The sequence below is a fragment of the Polistes canadensis genome, unplaced genomic scaffold, assembly GCF_001313835.1.
Source record: "Polistes canadensis isolate GaletaPanama2010 unplaced genomic scaffold, ASM131383v1 scaffold_116, whole genome shotgun sequence".
NCBI classification, from domain to species: domain Eukaryota; kingdom Metazoa; phylum Arthropoda; class Insecta; order Hymenoptera; family Vespidae; genus Polistes; species Polistes canadensis.
The window spans coordinates 180262-203179 of NW_014569663.1; the positions used below are offsets into that span (position 1 = coordinate 180262).

General features: G+C 29.7%; 4 protein-coding genes across 7 annotated transcripts in view; 2 read left to right on the forward strand and 2 right to left on the reverse strand.

Annotated features, from left to right (window-relative positions):
* LOC106787843 (diuretic hormone receptor-like) overlaps window positions 1–2008 on the reverse strand; it is a 28770-nt gene extending 26762 nt beyond the window's left edge. Inside the window, exons 1-2 of the mRNA XM_014750557.1 lie at window positions 1754–2008; window positions 1175–1360 (exon numbers count right to left, since the gene is read on the reverse strand). The gene's annotated coding sequence lies outside the window, so the exon portion shown is untranslated. The remainder of the gene's footprint in view (window positions 1–1174; window positions 1361–1753) is intronic.
* Window positions 2009–3597: 1589 nt separating this feature from the next.
* On the reverse strand, window positions 3598–9293 carry LOC106787849 (protein spinster). 3 transcript variants are annotated; one of them, XM_014750571.1, is made up of 10 exons: window positions 8804–9293; window positions 8474–8670; window positions 8176–8327; window positions 7890–8093; window positions 7662–7790; window positions 7324–7585; window positions 7135–7233; window positions 6832–7051; window positions 5829–5927; window positions 4197–4282 (listed from the first exon to the last, which is right to left on the reverse strand). In XM_014750571.1, the coding sequence occupies exons 1-9, from the start codon at window positions 8904–8906 to the stop codon at window positions 5875–5877; spliced, it is 1419 nt and encodes a 472-aa protein (XP_014606057.1). In that variant the 5' UTR covers window positions 8907–9293; the 3' UTR covers window positions 4197–4282; window positions 5829–5874. The 3 variants fall into 3 exon arrangements, with proteins under 3 accessions (XP_014606056.1, XP_014606057.1, XP_014606058.1); XM_014750570.1 differs by lacking the exon at window positions 5829–5927 and having other exon boundaries at window positions 3598–4282; XM_014750572.1 differs by lacking the exons at window positions 4197–4282; window positions 5829–5927 and adding an exon at window positions 6328–6438.
* A 323-nt stretch (window positions 9294–9616) lies between these two features.
* LOC106787848 (melanotransferrin) lies at window positions 9617–14138 on the forward strand. The gene is made up of 9 exons (XM_014750569.1): window positions 9617–9751; window positions 9988–10400; window positions 10535–10652; window positions 10722–10901; window positions 10975–11498; window positions 11576–11740; window positions 11847–11935; window positions 12016–12356; window positions 12463–14138. The coding sequence occupies exons 1-9, from the start codon at window positions 9697–9699 to the stop codon at window positions 13110–13112; spliced, it is 2535 nt and encodes an 844-aa protein (XP_014606055.1). The 5' UTR covers window positions 9617–9696; the 3' UTR covers window positions 13113–14138.
* A 7292-nt stretch (window positions 14139–21430) lies between these two features.
* LOC106787851 (mucin-5AC-like) overlaps window positions 21431–22918 on the forward strand; it is a 112966-nt gene continuing 111478 nt past the window's right edge. For both annotated transcript variants that reach the window (XM_014750574.1, XM_014750575.1), the window contains exon 1: window positions 21431–22165. In XM_014750574.1, coding sequence (XP_014606060.1) covers window positions 22015–22165 — 151 coding nt within the window. In that variant the 5' untranslated portion in view covers window positions 21431–22014. The remainder of the gene's footprint in view (window positions 22166–22918) is intronic.

Below are 22918 nucleotides of genomic sequence, written 5' to 3' on the forward strand. Positions count from 1 at the left end.
ATTAGACGAAAATATGAGATGAAAGTAAACGCGGATACATTTATATTCAATACAAATTATTTTTACACATAAAATTATAATCATATGAGAATACAATTATTAATTAGTAAAATTAATCGTTTTTCAATAAAGAAAAACAAATTCTTTATTATGCCATGGAATAAACCTTTTATACACTTTCAAATAATTCCGGATAAAGCGAGTTTACGAGGTAATCGAACATGAACTATAAACGACCGTAATGGCGCAAACTATTATATTTCTTTAATGCTCTAAACATAACGAAAGAAAAGGAGTCGTCTTTCTAAAAGAGATCACAGCGCGCTTCAGAAATCAAACGTTTCTCTTATTAGCTTTATTATTTTCTTCTTCGATTATTAAATATAATAATACGCTTTTTTTAAGTTTATTAAAATGTTTACGTTAAAAAATTTAACATGACTTATATTTTCTATTATTTTATATTATTCGTATTAACGAAGGAAATTAGACCTTTGTATATACTATAACAGAGTTGGCATTTGTCATTAAGTTCGTAGTCTCTTTTGTAAAATTATACTTCTCTTTGTCCAGCAGAAACTCGCAAGCAAAAAATATAAAAAAGCATCAAAGAAGAAAATTCTTGTGTTTCAAATTTCTCTTGCTATATGTTTGTATTCTCGATTTGCACGCTTTAATTAAAATGTATATCGTTTCAAAAAATTAAATACTCACGAGAAAAAGAAAATGAGAATAAAATTTGGTTTATTCTCTTTTTATATATTGAGCATATTTGTTAATGTAATACTTGAAATAAATTTGATGAATAATTTTCTAATTTATCATCAAAGAAATCGATAATATTATGCGATATCGTCAAGTTAGAATTCTACCTTGTCGACGTCATGCATTACTCATTAAACTTTACCACCAACGAATTTCAAATACGTAGAATAAAAGAGATAATGCCATCTACAAGTACATTATTTTATCAAATAACTAATTATCTTTTTTATACACAATAATAAAAATAAAAACAACTAGAAATTTAAATAAAAAACAATGTAAAAATATTTGTTTTTTTTGTCTCTCTTTCTTTCTTTCTTTTCAATATCTTTACAAATCAAAAACGTAATTCAAAGATATCGGTCCAATTTGTATCATTTTGCTAAAAAATACTTTAAACTAAACTCACCTTAACATTTGCTTTATCACAGATGATGAAATATCTTTTAATAATAAACCGAGGTCCATTCATAAAATCGAAGTCATAAAATTTGATGCTAGTCGGAAGATGTAATCGGTAGTGGGATCGTTTCCAAATGTTTCCCGTATGTGCTGCGTTTTCCTTTCATGACTCAGATGTTTATTAGTGCAAGCTCTGGATCATAAAATATAAATTTATTGTACGTTTCATGTTATGATCTGTATTCGAATATAGAACATTTCCAAAATGAACTAAAATATAGACAATTTCCAAAAATATTTTAGAGTATAGAAAAGTTTCAGAAAAAGGAAGTTTTCAAAATTTAATACATTATAACGTATACAGTTCAAATTAATAAAATTCGAATATATAGAATATAACATAATTGAATGATTTTCAATTCTTCATCGATGAAATTACTATAATGTAAGAAATGTTAGAGAAATTCTCATATTCATTAAAAACATATTATAATTTTATATACGTTTTTTCTTGGACATGCAAATGATAAATAAATATTAATTATTAGAAAAACTGGGGAGGGGAATGAAATTCTTTTTAAAATACCTTCATGTCCCTTAATATTTATAAAATTCAATCATTGCATGGCGTCCTGTCTTGGTTTCACAATTTTCACTACATTCACCAAGAATTTCACACAACTTTTTAAATACTTATTCTCTCAGTTATATATAAAATGTTAATAAAGAAATTACACACTGTATTTTTTCTTGACATTCACAAAACAGCAATAATAATTCTGCTACGTCGCAAAGAGATTTCAAACTGAAGACCTGTAGCGTTCTGTAAAATTCAAACAGTAAATTGCTAATGCTGATTGGTCAATCGCTCAAACCATTGCGGAATCCAATCAACCAATCAGCGACCCCGTCTCTTACTTTATATAACTTCAGCCATCACATAAAACAATGTATATTATTCAATTAGGAATATATTACATGCAAATAAGAACTCTTCTTATTAAAGATCTTAAACGATTGGACAATTCGTCTTACTTGTGTAATCGTCCAATCATTGTCGAGGTGCATTGATGATATATACAATCTAAAAACAAATTCTAGATATTTATTTTTATATATATATACCGGTAATTAAAGATTTTTTTCTTCTCTTATTTAATATATGTAATGATTTATATTAATACGAATAGATTATTTAAATAATAACTCTCATTCGTAACAACTTAATACGACTCTTTTGATGTAATTAATGAACTAACGATAAGGAATCGTAGGTAGCACGATTAAAACTAAAAAGGTGGTAAGATTTTATATTCATTTATGAGAATCTTACGAGATATTCTTACTTATCTTGGTTAAATATTAGCACTACTAACAAGATCTTGGCTTCTTATATTTACCGTTACTGGTATGTTACATTGAGAAAAAGGTACACCGGTAATTCAAGGAAAAAATAATTGAAAGTTGCGCTGAGTGGATCACTTACATTTTTTCTTTTTTAAGATTAAATTCCTATCTTATAAAACATTAAAAAAAAAATATGTTTGTTTATGGATAAAAATACTGAGAAACTTATGAATATGATTTTTATACAGTACTTTATTATATGTACTGTCTAGTAGGAAGTATTTTCTTGTAATATTAGTATGATATATATTATTAAGTATATTTTAATAAGTAACATAACTATACGTTATTAATGATGATTTATAATTCGACGAGACTTATTCAGATAATATTTTTGGACGGCCTACTAATGCAGTAATTTTAAATATTTAATATTTTCTGTGAGAGAGAGAGTACTACAAAATTGAAATTCCCGCTATTGTATATATACTTACTCGCATGTAACTTTCTAATTTACGAATTTAATCTTTACAATTATTACTTCTTTAAATGAAATTACTCAGAAATATTTGTTATCATCTTCATTAATGGTAAAATAATGTCATTGATATCTAGAAAAATTGTCGTGGGTATCTATAAAAAGTATTTTACTAATACGTTTATAGATATATACAAATAAAAATACACCTGTACCGTTTTAATAATCTAACATTTAATCAATGTTTAATATTTTATATAATACCTTAATTTTAGAGACTCTAATATTTAACGTTTGTAAAATTAATTTTATATTGTTCAATGTTTCAATATTTTTAATAGGTATAAATTATAAATACTGTATTAAAATTGCTACATTAAAAGAAGATAAATTATTGATAATGTATTAGCGATGTTTAAACAACTGTATTGTAGCAATTATTGATATTATATTAACATATTTCGTCATATGTTAACTAAATGAATTCATAATTTGATTATCTATATTAAACCTATATTAAATTATATATATATATATATATATATATAAAATTATCATAAAGTTACAAGAGTATTATTCTAAATTAGATTATAATTAATAGTTATGCTAATTTTAAACATGAATAATTCAAATATAAATAAGTAATTATATATTAACTCTTGACTACATGTTTATTTGTCAAAAGCAGCACCTTTTATATCAATAATGATAAATGGAGAAATTTTAGTGCCAGAATAAGTACATAGAGTTAATAAGCCTAAATATATGGTAACTAATAGTAATTAAATATTCTCATTTCGAATAGTTTGACATTAGTATTGTTAATAGTAATTTATTTATCGATGCTTAATAGCACTAATTTCTTACTAATATAAGGACTAATATAAAAATATAAATAGCATCTGCAACATGGCTGCATATTTGATTGTATATCTTTTTTTCAAGGATTATCATTTGTTACACTAATAACAATTGGCTTAAAATAATCTTTCTTCTTTCAAATGGTGTTTGAACACAGTTGATATCCTTTTTATTCTTACTTAAACTCGTTTTTATATTGTAAACAATTCAATAATATTTTACTGTTCCTTTAAATGTTCAAATTTTCTTGAATCATCCCTGAGCATATAATTGCTGTCTTTTTCTACTTTTTTAACATCAATATCTTTCCTGTACATCTAATTTCACCTTAATCTTTCTAAATGATCAATTATGTCCTAAATGTTTCATCTTGTGATTCACTTTCAGTTTCACCGTTACATATATGTACAGAATCTGAAATACTTCCACCTAAAACATATGATATAATCCATAGATAAGAGTCAATAATTAAAATTTAAATTAGCCTATAAAAGGTAAAAACAAGATTATAATTTTTACACATTATTAAACAATAATACAATCTTAAAAACACATGTTATATCGTTCTAGATAAATTTGGGAATGAAGAAATTATTGTTAGGTAAATTTCTTCAATTAATACAATAATTTCAACGAGGACAATAAACTCTTCATCTATATATTTTCTTTTTTGTGATTTATTTTTTAATTTTACTCCCTTTAAACATACTTCGCATGCATAACATTAATATAATTGAATTAAAGCATTACTTTTTAAACTATACACATATGCACATTTCTCAAAACTAATATTTGTGAAAAAAAAAATAATGCATTACAATTAACTATCTAAGTGCACACAATCAAAATTAATTAATATTTTGCACACAATAGAATAACATACTCAAATGCAATATTATATTTCATATAGTGTATATATTACTAAAATATATGTGATTATAAGTAAAGTAAATAAAACAAAATTGTAAACAACATCTCCAATATAGTAAAAATATTATTTATCACTTCGAGCACGTGATTTACATGTAATATGTTTCAAATTTGTGTTGTTTAAATGTAAATTGTCTTCTGATAATAGAAAAGCACCATAGTTTTATGAAATGTTAGTGTGATGAAAGCTTCCCATGCTGCATCATTCTAAATGAATTATTGAAGTAATGTATAAAAAAAAGAAACAAAATTTAAATGAAACAACAAACGCATAACCTTTAAAATAAAATTTAAATAATAAAGTTAATAATATAAGTATGATTGTATGATGAAAAAAAAACAAATTAAACTGATAATCAATTTAATCTAATAGATAATGCAACATTCAGAAATTTTTCATATTTGAAGCTTTTTTCTACTATTTTAAAAACAACATTAAAGCTGCATATATTTAAATACAATTATTTGTTGTATTAGCATTGCAAATTTCAAATTATTTCAAAACGATTTCTTTTTTTCCCATGCAAAAACAAATTCTATAAGTAATATCCTTGTGATAATATCCTAGAAATTATATAGATTTGTTATTTCTTGATCAAAGCATAACAAAAAATTTATTAACAAGAAGAATCTTTTCTGAAAGGAAATTGGCAGGATCTAATTACACTTATCAATTTATAATGTGGTGGTTGCATATAGAGAATAGATTGTTCAAGTGTTCATAAATAAATATTATCTACAGAAGCTGTTTTAAAAAAAAATGGAAATATTTTATATTTATCTAGTGTTAATATATAAATATTTAAAAAAAATATATTGAATTATTTTTCACAACAAAATTGTAAACAGCGCTGTATATCTATGGCATATAATACTTGTTCGTTTCTTATTAAATGTGGCTGTAATATTATATTAATGTAAAAAATTTCTTTTTCAAGAGTTATCATTAATAAGCTTTGATAATGAAAGAAAATATGCATAAAAATTAAATTGATTATCATGTTCAAATAAAATAAACCAAAAGTTGTGAAAGTAAATTATGTACCAGATACACAGCACATTATCAGATGTGGCCCATTAAAGACGATGACCTATAAACGTGTTGTTGCAGCTTGCCCATTATTCTTAGTATCTAGATATTTGTCTGCAAGAAAGATGTTTGCATATTACACAAAATAATGTCATGCACATTCCACACATTAACTGTGCAAGATAATATATCTGCTAAAAAATATAAAACAATGCACCATCATCACCCACTATACTTGTAGTTCGTTATATAATTATTAGATTACTATTTTTTTAATTGTTTTTACATTTAAGTTAATTTAAATAAGTATTATGATTCCAATAAATAATTAAATAGTAATTTAGACATATGTGTAGTGTACAAAAGTTAAATAAATTTATGCTACGATGAAAAATATTATATTAATAATTAAAATGAAATGTTTTGTTTTACATAAAAGTAAATGATGATGAATAATTTTTGAATTGTTAGTAATAATAATAAACTATAAATATCAAACCAAAAAGACACATACACAAAACATTGCATGATACTATATCACCATTCCCATATATAGTATTGCAATATATAAACGGCTACTTGTTTACTACATTAACAGATGCAATTGTGCTTGAAGTGCCGGCGGCTAAAAAGAATAAAAAGTCATGCATACCCATTAATCCACATTATTTAAATTTAATTTAAATAGGATAGTACAAACACCTAGATAGTATAATTTACATCTACATGCAATAATGTTTGGAAAATTATAGTAGCATCTACTTTTTCTTGATTGTAAACATAAATCAAAAAGCAATAATGCAAAAGATTATAAATATATGAAGATCATAGATCCTTAAGAAAATATTCTGTTCATTCTCTTCTCTCTTCTCTCTCTGTTGTTATAATTCGAATAAAAGTTCATAAGTCTCTAATAATGAAGTTAAATTGAAATATGCAATAAACTTCATAACAGAGACGAAAGAGGTGATAAGAGTAAAGTAGAATTATACAAAATATAAGAAATATTTTCACTTACTTGTAATAGTAAGTAATTCAACCAACGCTCTGTCTTTCTCTATGTATAGAGCAGTGAAAAAGAAGAACAAGGCTCCAAGAACTTGCACAAAAATAGTAATAAATAGTGCATATTGTAAACTACGAAATTCTACAATATCACTGTAAACTTTGGGAACATCACTGGCAGAACCACCTAAACTCAGATCTGGTAGAATAACTACTTTTAGCCCTTCTGATATCTGAAAAAAGTTTCGATTAATAAATTGTCACAAAAATAAATAAATAAATGAATATAAATAAGAAACATCATATCTCAACTTACTAGACCTATAAGGTAAGGACTTCCAGCATCTCCAAAAGCATGTGCAAATAATATTTGAAAAGCTTCTGCCGTAGATCTTCTAGTTGGTATTACTACATACTGGAAAATTATATTACATACTCTTCTTAATAAATAGTGATACATATTAAATAATGTAAAGTTAAATATTATCTGTAACATAATACTCACAAGCAACATGTCTGCTACAATAGCCCAATTTAAATTTAAAGCTACTTGTCCTAAAAATATTAATACATAACAAAGAGTAGCATTAGTATTAGCGGTAATTGTTGCAAAAAATATTAATGGAGCGCTTATTAATAGACCGGTAGCACATATCAATGGGTCTATAGTTGTCCAACGTAATCGAAGTTTTTGTGCTAAAAAAGATCCTAAAGGTACTCCTATTATCCCAGACATCATTCCTATTAATCCAAATTTATAATCCACACTGAAAGCATACACGCAATACATTAACACATCAAAAAATGTATTAATAATTTATAGGTCAAATTTTGTTATCTTACTTAAGTGAATCTACATCAGATCCAATTAATTTAAATCCTAGTTGCAAATATGTTGGTGCCCACCAAGATAATGCGCCAGCAACAAACGACACACATGTAAACCCAGCTGTAGAAAGTGTAAAACTTGGACTAAAAAAAACATTATAAATAAACAATAATTTACGCAATCAATTTGACAAAAAATTAAAATGTTTTGGATTTTCATTGTGGCTTATATTATTAACTTACTTCTTCATTAAAGCTTTCACATCTTGTAACCATGCCGTATTAGTAATATGCATACCACCTTCTCTTTCACCTCTAACAGGTTCTCTTACTCCAATAAGTAATAGTATAATTGCTATTATCCCTAATACAGGTGTGACACGTAAACCCCATTGCCATGAACCTGTTACTTTTGACATTTCTCCTCCGATAATATAACCCATTCCACTGAAAAAGAAGATAAAAATTTATTATTTTCATTCTTTTTTATATTCTATTTTTTAAAATTTCTGAATATGTCAAGAATTACCTTCCAACGGGTATTGCAAAGTAGAACAATGCGAGCATTTTGGAACGAACATCATCAATAAATAAATCACTAATTAATGTTGGTGCAATTGTTGAATAACTAGCTTCTCCTATGCCAACCATTGCTCTGAATATTAAAAATGTCTCAAATGTCTGAAAAAATTTCATATACAACGGGTAAAATTATTACATTAACTTAATTTAAAAATAAATATTAGTGAGACTGCTTATACAAATATGAAAAGATTTTTATCTTTTTATATTTACGTACTACAGTTTGAATTGATTAAATGTATTACCGTCATAAAAGATCCAATAAATGTTGTAAGACTCCATAGGAAGACACCTATACCCATAATGGCTTTACGATTATACCTATCACCAAGATATCCAAACAATGGTGCGAATATCATATAACTTATTATAAATGCTGTCTGTAATAAGCCAGACTTATCGTAACCAATATTAAAGTCATCCTTGATTTTTGTTAACATTCCTATTAATGTACACAAGTGTTTATAAAATTTAATAATAAAAAAACAAAAACATATTGTAGATCATAAGTGCATGTAAAGATGTTAAGATAATTTATAAACATGAAAATGAGCATAGAAAATGTTAATAATTACCAGCGACAGTAAAACGGTCCATATAATTTATTAAATTAATAAAGCATAATATTGATACAGAGATCAATTCACTGAGTCTGACTTCTCTTAAGTTAAACGGCATTTTTAATTATGCTTTCTTAGGATTTGAATTTTTTATTAATATCAAATATTATTATGATTCATTTGGTATATCTCTGCTTTAATCACTCGATGCATTCACTTCATACACAATGTGTACAATTTTTCCCAAGCTGATTTGTACTCAAATTATTGTTTGTGATTTTATAATATAACCTCTTGTTGGGCTTTTAACTAATTTCAATAGTTAAGTTATATAGCTCCGTTAGTTAAGTTTACGAGAATGTAACCTAAAGTCACTATCGTATTTGCCTAATAATACCAATTTTCGTACGATAAATTTTAAAACAAACATTTCGTCATCTATTAGGATGATTTATTTTTCTGTTTACATGTATATGTAAGAGTGCATTTTGCACTACTACCTGTACATTTTAAATATAGCAATGCACTTTGTCTACTAAAGTAAAATTACATATGACTATGATTACAATGAACTTTATTTGAAGATTTTTGTATATATATTATTTATATTTATTATATACACATAAAAAATATGTTATTATAATAAATTAATTATTATTATATAAATACATAAATAACATTTATTATTTTAGTGTTGCATTTTTCTTAAAAAACAATTATTTAGTTCAAATTTAGCGCAACTTATATTCTACGTATAAATCTTAAGATGGCGTGGTTACTTCGGTAGATGGCGTAAAATATCATTCAGAAAAATATATTACACTGGCTTTAATTCATCCCGATAAGCGTCAATGGGCGTTGTCTATTAAAATTTGGCATTAAAGTTTTTTATTTATCATTAAGTCAAAATGTGGCCAGGCTACGTGTTTTTAATATTTATGTTTATCTGTATTTGTATCAATGGTATTGATGAAATATTCATTTTTATTAAAAAGTTTAGATAATAATTTAAATTTAAGTTGTTTAACACTTTTGATATTTATTTTAATCATTTATATTATAATATAGTTTATAATTCATAAGTATAATATTTTTATGTTAATAACAAACAGGTAGTAAAATGTATTATAAATCTACTAATAAATCTTGTATTTATTCATTTTATAGTTCACAGTAAAATGAGAATACTTTATTTATAGGATTGAAAGTGAATAATACGATGACATGGTGCACCGTTTCTGATGGCGAACAAAATAAATGTGAAGCTTTCTCAAATGCAGTTGCTCGTGATATTACTTTCTTTGGAAGTACCTATCTTATATTGAAGTGCAAACAAGCATTTAATAAGGAAGAATGTATGTCAATGTTGGATCAAGAAAAAGCTGAAATGACAACATTAGATGCAGGAGAAGTATTTTTAGCAGGGCGTTATCATAGTTTGGTTCCCATTATGCAAGAAATATATGAAAGTGGTGTTAATTATCAATATACTGTGGCTGTTATTAAGAAAGGGTCTTTACCAGATGTAGAAACGTTAGAAAATCTTAGGGGAAAAAGAGCATGCTTTGCAAGCGTTGGTACACTTGCCAGTTGGATTATTCCTATTCTTACGGTAAGTAAAATCTGATATAAAAAAATGTCAATTTTATATTATATGTATTTTAAATATATTATATTAATTTTATGTATTGTATGTTTATATTTATGCAATTCATTATAGATAAAACATGAATGTATTTGTTTCAGTTAATGAAGCAAGGTGGGATGGAAATCATTGATTGTAATAATCATGTAAAATCTGCAATTAAATATTTTGGACCAAGTTGTGCGGTAAACTCATTGATAGATAAATATAATCCTTTAGGTACGTATCTAAAATATAAATTAAAATATATGTAAATGGGGGGATTAAACAATGATCTATATATTCTAGGCGATAACTCGGACCAGTTATGCAAACTTTGTATTGGAAAACCACCAACTGATAAATGCACAAATGCAGATCCTTACGCGGGATATGAAGGCGCTTTTCGTTGCTTAGTAAATGCTGGAGAGATTGCATTTTTAGTTCATACAACTGTACAAGAAATGACATCATCTACATTTGAATTCAGTAAGTGTGTACATAAATTTGCCTCATCAATGGATAATAAGTTATTAATATTACCTCTGTTTTTTTTTAATAGATAATATTACGAAAGATCAATTTGAATTATTATGCAAGGATGGGACTCGAAAATCAATAAACGAATACAAGACTTGTAATTGGGGTACTGTTCCTTCTCGTGCGGTGGTAACATCTTCTGTAACGAAAAGCGAAATTCGTAGATTATATCAAAAATTTCTCGAAAAAGCAGTTAAAATATTAAACAAAAACAAAAGGAATGATCCAACCGATATTTATAATAATCGTTTTGACAATCGACAAGGTGATTTTGAAAATAGATTAGGATACGAAGATAGATATAGAGAAAATGATTTTGGATATGATAATCGAAATGAGTACAATACAGACAACCTTAATGACTACAATAGAAGTTACGATGACAACTACGCAAACTCGAATACTTGGAATAGGGAACACAATAACACGAATAATAATTATCCAATCAACGATTATTCTGAAACGACAAATATTCAACCGATCGAGACATTTGATTTATTTGAATCGGCTCCAAAATATGGCATTCATCATAATTTAATATTTTCGGTACTAATTATATTTTTAAATAATTATCATGCATTTTCAATTATTTTATGTATTTATGGTTGTGTCTGTACTTATAGGATTCAGCTAAAGATTTTGTACCACTTTCTGAAAAAGATCAAACGTATACAGGATATTTAGGTAGATCATTAGATTCTATTTTAGGAGTACGTCAATGTCCTGTCAATAGGATGACATTGTGCGTTACATCCGATCCCGAAATGGAGAAGTGTATAAAGATGAAGGTAATTTTCATTTTTAGATTACTACTATTATAAATCAATTAATAGACCACACAATAAAATGGGTAAATAAGAATCTTTAATTAAAATACTGCTGATTATTTTATAGATTGCTTTGAAAGCACAACTCCTGAAACCAGAATTATTGTGCCACAAGGCATATAGTCAAATAAATTGTATGCAAGCAATACAAAATGGGTATGTATGACAAGTTAATAAATGATTAAATATAGTGCATAAAATAACAGATGATACATTAAATTGTATATTAATTTTAGAATCGCAGATGTAACAGTTTTAGATGCCAGCGATGTATATACCGCTGGTTTGCGTTTTGAATTAATTCCTTTCATATCCGAAGTATATAATCTTGGTACACCGGATTATTACGTAGTTGCTGTTGCGAAGGAAGAGGATGATAATACAGACTTAACATATCTCAAAAACAAATATACCTGCCATACTGGAATTAATACTGCAGCAGGATGGGTTTATCCATTGGCGTATCTTCTCTCAAATCAATGGATTAGAGGCTACGGTTGCAATTCCGTACGCGCAGCCGCTGAATATTTCACTAAATCATGTGTTCCAGGTGCGCTAAGTCCTGAGTACAATACAGGTAAGTTTTTGAAGTTATACACTTGTATATAATAATCATTTTGATGTAATATTATGTATTTCAATTAATTGATTAATCATTAACTTTGTATATCTTTTAATTTCAGGTGTTCCATATGATAATATGTGTGACTTGTGTCATGGAACAAGTAACAAATATTGTCGAAGAGATGCTTCGGAAGATTACTATGGGTATACTGGTGCCTTTAGATGTTTGGTTGAAGGAGGTGGTGATGTAGCATTCGTCAAACATACAACGGTTGCTGAAAACACTGATGGTAAAAGAAGAGAATTTTGGGCACGTAATACATTTACGAAAGATTTTGAATTACTTTGTCCTGATGGTACTCGTCGACCAACTACAGAATATGAACATTGTAATTTAGGAAAAGTAGCAGCTAATGCTATAGTCACACGTGGGGGTTATTACGGTTACAATGAGACGCAAATCAATGCTTATATAAATCTTTTTATTTATGCACAGCAATTGTATGGTAGAAAGGATCCAGATGAGTTTAGTTTCAGTATGTTCTACAGCATTCCTCCGTATAGTGATCTTATTTTCCAGGATGCAACTCAACAATTAGTTATTATTCCACCCGAAAAAAGACAATTTAGCGCATATCTTGGACGAGATTTTATGAGAGCTAGAAGAATCGTAGATTGTAATGCTGGAGCAGCTTCTTTAGGACATTCCATAATCGCTACGTTATTAATGCTTATCTTAACTTGCTGGATAAGAGATTTAAATACTTAATTTTTATACGCGATCGTGAATTAATTGAATCTCGTATCTTCCAAAAGTATATTCAAATATTACGTGTTAATAGATAAATCTCTCGTGTTCATCTAATATAGGCGTAAAAAGTACAATCAACTATTAGTCATCGAATAGGATGACTATTTTGTAGATTTTAAAAGTTTTTATATTTTATAATTTTTTTTACCGTAGGTAATATATGCCTTATTACTTTAAGATAACCGATATCGATTACTATATGATCAATATTAAATCCGTCCATTTAAAAAAAATATATATATGTATAGATATATAAATATAGGTATTATATATATATATATATATAGTATACACACATATGTATATATATATTTTCTAAGATCACGTGGTTGCGGTAATCACGACCATCTTATGTTAGTACATAGACATTTTATATAACATTATCTATTAACGTAGATAGATATTAATTAATATTTGAAATGAATACAAAAGGAAGATAAACTTGTTGATCTTCGAAAGAAACGAAGCCGTCCATTTTTTATATGAAATGATTTTTATTTATTTTTAGATAAGTATAATATATTTTCATAATAATGTCATTCTTATAATGAACAATAGGTATTTTAAAAAGAAAAGATAAAATATTTACAACCCTTCGATTTTATTGTATCGAAATAAATTATGATTACCCTGGCCAGGAATTAATTGATTTTAAATTAGGCGATATTGTTGAGTAATCGGAAACAGTGACTGTGTTCTTCGTGACCGAAGCAATTATCGTCGAGGATATTATTCAAATTGCGTTTCTCAACGATAACTGGGCATCGGCGAAGCTTCGAGATCGCGGCAGGTAATATCCGTTGCCGTCTGTCCAGGATATTACTTAAGACTCCTGATGGTTTCTAACTATGTCGTGCGAAAATTCAAATCGATTTGTATTAGTCAGTCAACGTGTGTCCATTTCAGTTAATTTATTAAACTAATTATAATCCTAATTCCAATTGGATTACAATCTAAATAAAAGATCTGCACTTCAAAAAGAAATTTTTTATTTTTAAGATAATTATATTAACCTTTTTATTGTATATTTTTCAATAAAGTTGAAAAATATTAAATACATTCGACATATTTTATTCTTAAGTATAACGCCTATATGTTTCTTAACAGAAAAAAATCGACGTCAGAAATTATAAGCTATGTTAGGTTGTGCTTCATTTTGATATTATTACAAAGTATATGATGTAACAATAAATAATAGAACGAAACTTCATGAGGAAATCCGATTTCACGTTTATTCGCGATTTCGTCCGAAATATTTCACGATTAGATAGAAAACTATGAGTAAAGTAACTTTTAACTATTTGCAACACCTCATACTACTTTCGAATGACAATCAATCACATACGTCCTATTGATTTTTCTTTTTTATTTTCTTGTAATTTTACGGTCTTCGATCATCGGTTGTGATCGTTGTTGTTATGGTAGAAAAGTTCGTACAACGATCCTCTTATAAACATAATTTTGAAAGACTTCTTTGAATGCACATATGGGACATTGAAATTACATAGTTTCATGGTTCTTTCTTACAAATTATAACGTAGATAAGACACGTTTGTAAAATGTCAAAGTATACAAATTATCTTTTCGTTAAGTTTCGTAATTAAGTTTAATCGATGTCCGATATTACTTTGCTTTCGCTCAATCGATGTATGTCACTGTTTGTTCGTAGATTATAATTTTTTACTAGAAATTTCAAATTATGTTTATTGAAGAAAGATGCGCCTGTACGATGGCAACCACGTCTGACTTAGAGAGGACTTCGAATTCGTTCGAGAAAAGAGGAGGTCATTTAATCGTACAAGAAATTTTCTTGCAATGTTTTTTCTTCATTTTTTGTTCTTTAAGAAAACGGAATGTATGTATAAATGTATGATTTTATTCTTTTCAAGAAAATTGAAGATTATTAGGTGAATTTGATACATTTTACGCTTAAAGAATTCATTTGATTTTCAAGGAAATCTTTTTTTTTTTTTATCCTTTCGTGCTAAGAAATTACAAGGAGAATAAAGCAGTAGTTTACGTATAAGAGAAAAATCATGTTCGTCTTTCTTGCTCGTATTTTTCTAAGCACGCATTATTGTACAGTAGATTCTGAGTTAGAGATAGTAAAAGCGAATGGATCGAGGAGAATGTTGGACCGCGAAGAGGCGTTCTTTAGAAAATACAAATGAAAAGAGCTCTGGATATTCGAGATCGAATCAAGAACAAAGTATGAGAATATATGTTGCGCGAATGTATTTATGTATATAGGTATATATCGAGAGTGAACGTGGACTTTTAGCGCTTCCATCGGAATTATTATTCCGTGTTGCGTTCTGCACGCACCTCTTATTTACATAATCTTCCGATCGTTCGTAGAAATTAGATGCGCGCCTACTATGTTGAACGCTATCCCGCTGTGGAATCATTCGAGGGGTAGATCCATACATGCGAGTTATATATGCTAAAAGATGGAGAGAAAGAGAGAGAGAGAGAGATGAAAAGGATTTAATACGCCGATTATTGGAATTAATTTGAGACAAGAATGACTTGGATAATTAGATTAAGAAAGGGTTTTATATTAAAGAGAAAATAGCGCTACAATATCATTATGATATACGAATTTTGTATACTTTCTTGTATTTTTATTTGTATGTATTTTAAAGAGAGGGACAGAGGAAAAGATAAGAACGATTTAGTACACCGATTATATTGGAATTAATTTGTGACAGGAGTAACACTCGGATAATTAGATTAAATAAGAGTTTAATATTGAAGAAAAATAGCATTATAACGTCAATATGATGTACTTATTCTTTATGTTCTTTAATATTTCCTTTTGATGTATTTCAAAGAGAGTGTGAGAGAGAGAAAGAAATCAAAAGAATCATAATTGTCGTAGATTGTTGTGGTATAGTGAACATAGACTCCTACTTATCTATGTATGCACATATATACGTACATACTTACAATAGAGAATGCTAATTAATGGCGCATGTACAGGAAATGTATCTCGCCCCCTTTCTTCTGATTTTTTTTCTAACACGGAAATCTTTCGATGTCTATGAACGTTAGCAGTTATTCTAATTAATCGGAAACAAAGAGGGTCTACGAGAGAAACATAACTGGTCTTACGTGTAAAAGTTAGGATCGTTACTACGGAAGAGGTCCATTTGCCTCTCTCGGTAACACTCGACTCTGAATCGAAAACACGAAGGATGCTAATTAACGAGGAGCCTAAGGAAAATTTATTCCACCTCTCTGATCCTCCGTTGAGCTCGATTTTTAATCAAACCCTTTGCACGTGAACGTCTTGTAGGTATCTTTACCAGTGTGCCTTCCCTCCCACTCCCCACTTCCTCAGACTTTCGATTCGGCGAGAACCCAAGAGAGAAGCGACGTGTACTGTGAACGAACCGATATATCGCGCATGATGCATCGTGTATGAATATTTAGGCTCGTCCTGTCTTTTATACATTTTTTTTTCTTTCTTTCGTAATACCAGCTACAACGTATCTTCGAGACGAGCGTGTTAGTGCTAATAAAAATCATCCTAAGAAGCAGATCGTTACCGTGTGCATCTTTTTTTTTTTCCTTCATATGACATCGAACTCAGTCTTTCGAGGAACGAGCAACATACACCGATATACACACTGGACATTGTAAGAGCTTAAGGGCAGTTACTCGTAGTTCATATCGTCAACGTTCCGTTGGAACGAGGTACGGGCTCGTAAATCTGAAAAGAGTTATGGCATATTTTGCAACCAATTTGAAGTAATAAATTTGGTCCTCTGGAGAATACCCCAGTACCCTGTAATATGAGAGAGCCGCTAATGTCCCTTCATTTATTCGTGAATATTTCCAATGCGAGGGAGAGAGAAAGAAAAATAGTTAAAAGAATGCAATTCTTTCTCAAATGAATTTTAATCTGGCAATTTTTCGGTGGTCCACTTGAAAATAATGTCATTTTTAAATATTCATTCTTATTTGGAATAAGTCATCTGCTAATAGCGTTATTTATAAAGCATGAAGTTATTTAATTAAGAGACCCGAGTTTTCTTGTTTTAATGTTGTGAACTAATTGTACCTACGTGATTTTATCTGTTCGTTGGTCTTCGTTTTACATATAATAAGTTTGCTCATCGTTGGAGAACGATGTAACGCGGTGGAGTAATCGGTAAAAGTGTCGATTTCTCGCTCGGCCACGACTAAGCTTCACCTTCGAATCTAACTTCGAACCAGTAGAACCGGATTTCGTTTGAATATGTCTCTCTCTCTTGGACCTCAAAAAGGAAACAAAAAAGGAAACCAAAAAAAAGAAATAAAAGATGCTTGTAAAAAAGCATAGAATTCTCCCAAGTGAATGTTGTACGTTGGGGTGTAAGTTTAGTTTTTGTTCTGTTATCGTAGATACGCGAAGTGTATAATACATAAAAAAAAACTTTCATTTCACGAAAGTATTAGTCATTTTTTAAGAAATCTTATTTACGACTTATCTAGTTTAACCTAGTACGCGCGAAAAGATGATCTCAATTTTTCATCTGGCGTAGTCAAGAAATAAGTATACGATTAGAACGTTAGGGACTGAAAGCAACAAAGGCTTCGAGATTACTAGTACGTGAGAAATATAAACAACGAGCCGCCTTGTTTTCTCATTAGCGGCAGGATATTTCTTGCCAATCTACAGCGATCTTAACGTTTCTGTGAAAATCTTACTACAGAAGGTATATTCTTGACGACGAATGGATGGCTGGTTTTAAAATTAGCGAAAGTTCGACTTATTAAAGGCACAATTTCGAATATTGTTAATACATTGTATGTGAGATATTTTTGATTTAACTGCAATCGAATAAATTTTTCAAAAAATCTTTTATATATTTTAATCGTTTTAATTTATTACATTTTATATAATATGTATAATTATATAATAATATTATTAATAATAAGATTTTATATCGTGATACGCTCAAGATATGCCTTCTCGTATAAGCCAACAATACATAAGAGACATACCCTGCAAAGAATATACGAAAAACGTATTAATACTTGTTTTGCATAAAATGTGTTAAAATTGATGCTGACCATGGTATCGATATTCGTATTATTTATGTCCTTTTTCATTTCTTAAAATTTGACAAAATCTTCTTGTCTTCCTCGTGTTTATATTATTTCGATCATGCTTAATAATGAATCTCAGAAAGAATAACAATCGCATTCGAATTATGATCGATCTGACAATGAGATTGGTTCGTGATATGTGCACTGGCTGTTCATTTCCTCGTTGGGGTGAAAAACCGCGATATTTGCGGGAGTCAAAGATATAGAGTTCAGGAGAGAGAGGTAAAAAGGAGGAGGGTGGTGGGCGTTATACCGATCGCTGGCCATTATTCTCCGTCATCGGTGTGTCGATAATTTTTAAGCTCAGCATAGTTCAGAATCCTTCGGAATACTGACAAGAAGTTGCACCGGCATCGGACAAAGGCGTCAATACAAAATCTCGTAGTTTGTCGATTTAATTTCCCATAAGACTTTCATGGGACGACTACGCCAATGGTTTTGTGTCTCGTAACGGGCCTTTCGAAGCACGCTCCGCTGCTCGCGCGTAAGTACTCCAAACTCATCGCTTCCTGCACCAACGGCTTTTTTCTATCTTTCCTTTTCTTCCTCTTCTCCTTTCTCTACCTCTATCTTTTTATTTTCTTCTTATTATATCTCATTTATATGTTATCTTAACAAAGAAATTGTAGATAGTTAACAGTTTTGTCAACAGGACGACTCATATATTGAACCAACAAAGTTCTTCACATTTTAGACTTTGGCATCACTAATATTAAACTATACTCATATTCTAACGATAGAATTACTCGAATCTACTTCTGATCATATGACAATATTATTTAGAAATTTTCACCACTACTAACCACGAACAAAATACGTAATAAAAAAGAAAGTGCATTAATTAATTGCACTGTTATATTAAATGAATTTAACCGATGAGACAAGAAAACCTATCCTGAACTAATATCATAAAACATACAATACAATATACACAATGCAATTATACAATTTTCATGAGTAACTCCTAGAAAGGAATTACTCATGTGCTCGTCACTAATTTATTGGAATAATTACAACCAGTAACTCGTGCCGATTAGGACCTTTCATCCTCGACATGATTGAGCACCGGAGGGACTTTAAATTTTTTTACTCACTCTGTAAGAAGTTCTACGATGGCTCCAAAACACTCCTACTTTGCAGCACAAGTATTGAAGAATATCTATCGAAGATCCATCGAAGATCCATCGAAGAATTCATCCCACAGCTTTGACAAGGTAGAAAGTCCGTTGCCTGTAAAATAAAATAGAACAAAATGATAAGTCACATGTAATATGATTCAAAATCATATCAAACAAAAACGAATAAAATGTTAATAAAAATGAATACTTACAATGCATTCCAATGGGATGCAGCTCAATTGCACCATGGCGATACACCTCGCGTGAATCTAATGACGCGGTATAAACGAAAATAAGAAACTATCGATGAGTTTCTTATCGCGAAACCGAAATTAAATTATACGGCGAACAACACTGACTCTAATTCGCGTTTGATTTTAAATTATTGTGCACCCGATCACTGACTCTACAACTGCTTCCAAAGACTGCTTTGCACACAGTCAATGCAAGTATCAAAATCTTCATTGATGCACTGACTCTAATACGCGAACAGTCTGTGCGACTGTTTAAAGATAAAAATGCAACTTTACTCGAACAAACTCTAATGCAATTACTACATTGGTCGCAGTTAATTTAATATACAAATCTCAAAAATAGCTCGTAAACGCGACGGAATTGAAATTAACGAACGAACATGCTTCTAATCCGCGATTTTAATTATATATTTAAGCGATACAACACTCCCGTATATTGCTTCGCGCACGATTGCAATCTGAAACAGAAATAAAAAAACAATACTATTAATATCATTACTATTACTAAAAACCATTAAAATGTTTGTGGAATTATGAAATACAAAAATATACTCACTTCGAATCTTCATCGATGAATGCACGATGGGTTTCCTACCCTTAGGATGACGATGAGCACACGTTTAAACCGAATAAATAAAAGAAACTTACGGAGTTTCTTTACCCGAAAAAACGAAACTTTTACATACGGCGAACAACACTGACTCTAATTTCCGATTTTTATTTAACGATGCAAACATTCGTGTATCTCATTGCCTACGCGCTCGATTGCAATGATGTTCTGAAACAGAAAAAGAACAAGAACAATTAATATCATCGCTATAATAAAAATCCATTAAAGTTATTATAGAAATATTTGATAAAAAAATATACTTACTGTTAGTCTTCATTGATGACTGCAGGATGGGTTTCCTACCCTTAGGATGACGATGAATAAAATAAAATAAAATAAAAAAATCTGTAAAAAAAGCTGAAACATTAATGTTAGAATGGAATTAATGTTAGATATAAAAAGTTGTGTCTAATCAGCGCAGTTGTCGAATGTTTTAATTAGATAACACGTTAGAAATAAAATTATTAAGTAGTTTAACACATAACGTTCGCGTTAGATCTTAACTAGTTGAAGGACGGAAGGGGAATGAGGTACGTTACTGTTTATCCTTCGTCGAACGTTCGACTGTTGTCGTTTTGTTTTCGGCAGTTATCAAACAAATATAAGTACGTTACAAATAATGAAGAGAATAAAAACAACATACACTAAAAACTATATCAAATCGTACAGAAAAACACAATCGTATAGACAAGAAACCTCGTTGCAGATATTTTTAAAACAATTGACATAAAGCACTGTAACCGTCCTTAAAGAATTAAAATAAATTGAAATAAAACAATGATATCTCTCATGCGAACTATGAAAGTATAAATTTCCATATTCTGTGTATCGATATGGAAAAATTCTTGTTATTTTAGATTAAAGCTCAAGGGGTTAATGAATTTAAATGGAACGTAATTAGTTTATTAAATAAATACAGTATTTATTTTATTGAAATAAATCAAATTGATTTACAACAGATAGATATTTTATCATAAAAAAGAAAAATATATATATTATATTAACGTATGATCGCGCACGTGTTTTCAGGGTAGTACAGTTGGTGGGGGGTTGCGTGAATGAAAAGCTCGATCGGGAAAGCGGGGAGGGAGAGTGATCTAGAGTCGTACAGCGAGAGGTCGAAAGATGGCACGGTAATCGCGCGGCGCCAGCTTGAAACACCTGACGATCGACTTAACAGTGCAGCATGGACTCGGCTGGCAGGCACACACTTCTTTCAAAGAAAACAGGTGCCAACGGCGAACGTGCTGTCGAGTACCGTTGTCGGATCGCACGCGAGTGAGACACACAATAGTGGTGTAACAATAAAAAACGAAATATCCTAAGAAAATATCCTTATCCCCAAAGCTTATTGAGGCACCCACCCTTTACGTGAATGCGATTCACGAACGATTATTTGTTTGGAAACGATGACAAGAAATACAAAATAGACAAACATTGCAACCGTAACAATTAGAAAACACTTCAATATTTTCAATAATAATCGTTATTCGCAAAAATATCATTCCGTCCATGCGAAGAATCGGAAAGGTTAGTCGCGAGTTCAAACTTCCCGCGCGTCATTTCTTCCCTTCCCGCCCTTCCATTCAGCGTACGCGTCGATCAAGTATATAAAACGTAAGGGCCCGCGAGTAGCCGCACGCGACACGACAAAGATGTGACGCAATTTGGACGTTCCTTTTACCGGCCCTTTCGGAAGTGAGCGCGGAAAGAGGAAGAGCGAGATATAGAATCAATTTTTACTTTTCCTTTTTTTTTTTCTTTCCTAAAAGTAAATAAAAATGACAGCGAAACGTTTATCGATAATGAAGGTATTATTTCTTTTGACGATTTTTATACTTGAGCTGATCTACGCCAAGGATGGATCGACATTGGAATACGAGGATTTTCTTACAACCACCGAGAGCTACGTTCATCTTCGCGTCGACAGAGGTTAGTCCATTTTTTTCAATTGTCATTTTCAAAATTGTATTTATCATATTCTCATATTTATATAACATATTAAGTATTCAATCTTTTTAGTGGGCAAATTAATTTACCAAAAGTGCAAACGTCTGTAATGTAATTACGGTAAAAACGCAAAGTAACAATTTAACAATAGGAATTTAAAGTATATATGTATTCATCAATAAAAATAAGCATAGAAAAGCAAATGGTCGATTTCCAAGTATTATGATGAGTTAACTCGTCATCTCTAGTTTTGGAAGGTTTGAATAGGAAAGCATTACTGAAAAAAAAAAGAAAATAAAAAAAAGAACGAATTATCGTATTGCAATGATTATTTTCTATCTTTAGAAAGAATAAGACGCTGGTTGTGTAATAAAACGCACAAATGCAATATCCCCCGTAGGTAAGAAAAGGTTTCCCTTTAAACGTGAGAAATATTTAGGCGAAAGTTAAATCTATGTATTATAAACAGCTGCGCGTTGGCTCTTAGGAGTTACAAGAAGAACGAGAGGACGCGTACCAAGGCAATTATGGAATATAATTACGCGATTAATTAGCACCAGGATCGACCGTAGTTTAGTAATCCGTGCTGGTTTATGTACTCGAGAGAAGAACGAATAGATAATTCTATCTTTTTCTTTCATTCTCGCGATAATCATACGACAATCGCAACGTCAGAATCGTTGTAACGATGCTAAATGCCGAGAACTTTGTTGTTCTATCTTTTTCTATTTCTCT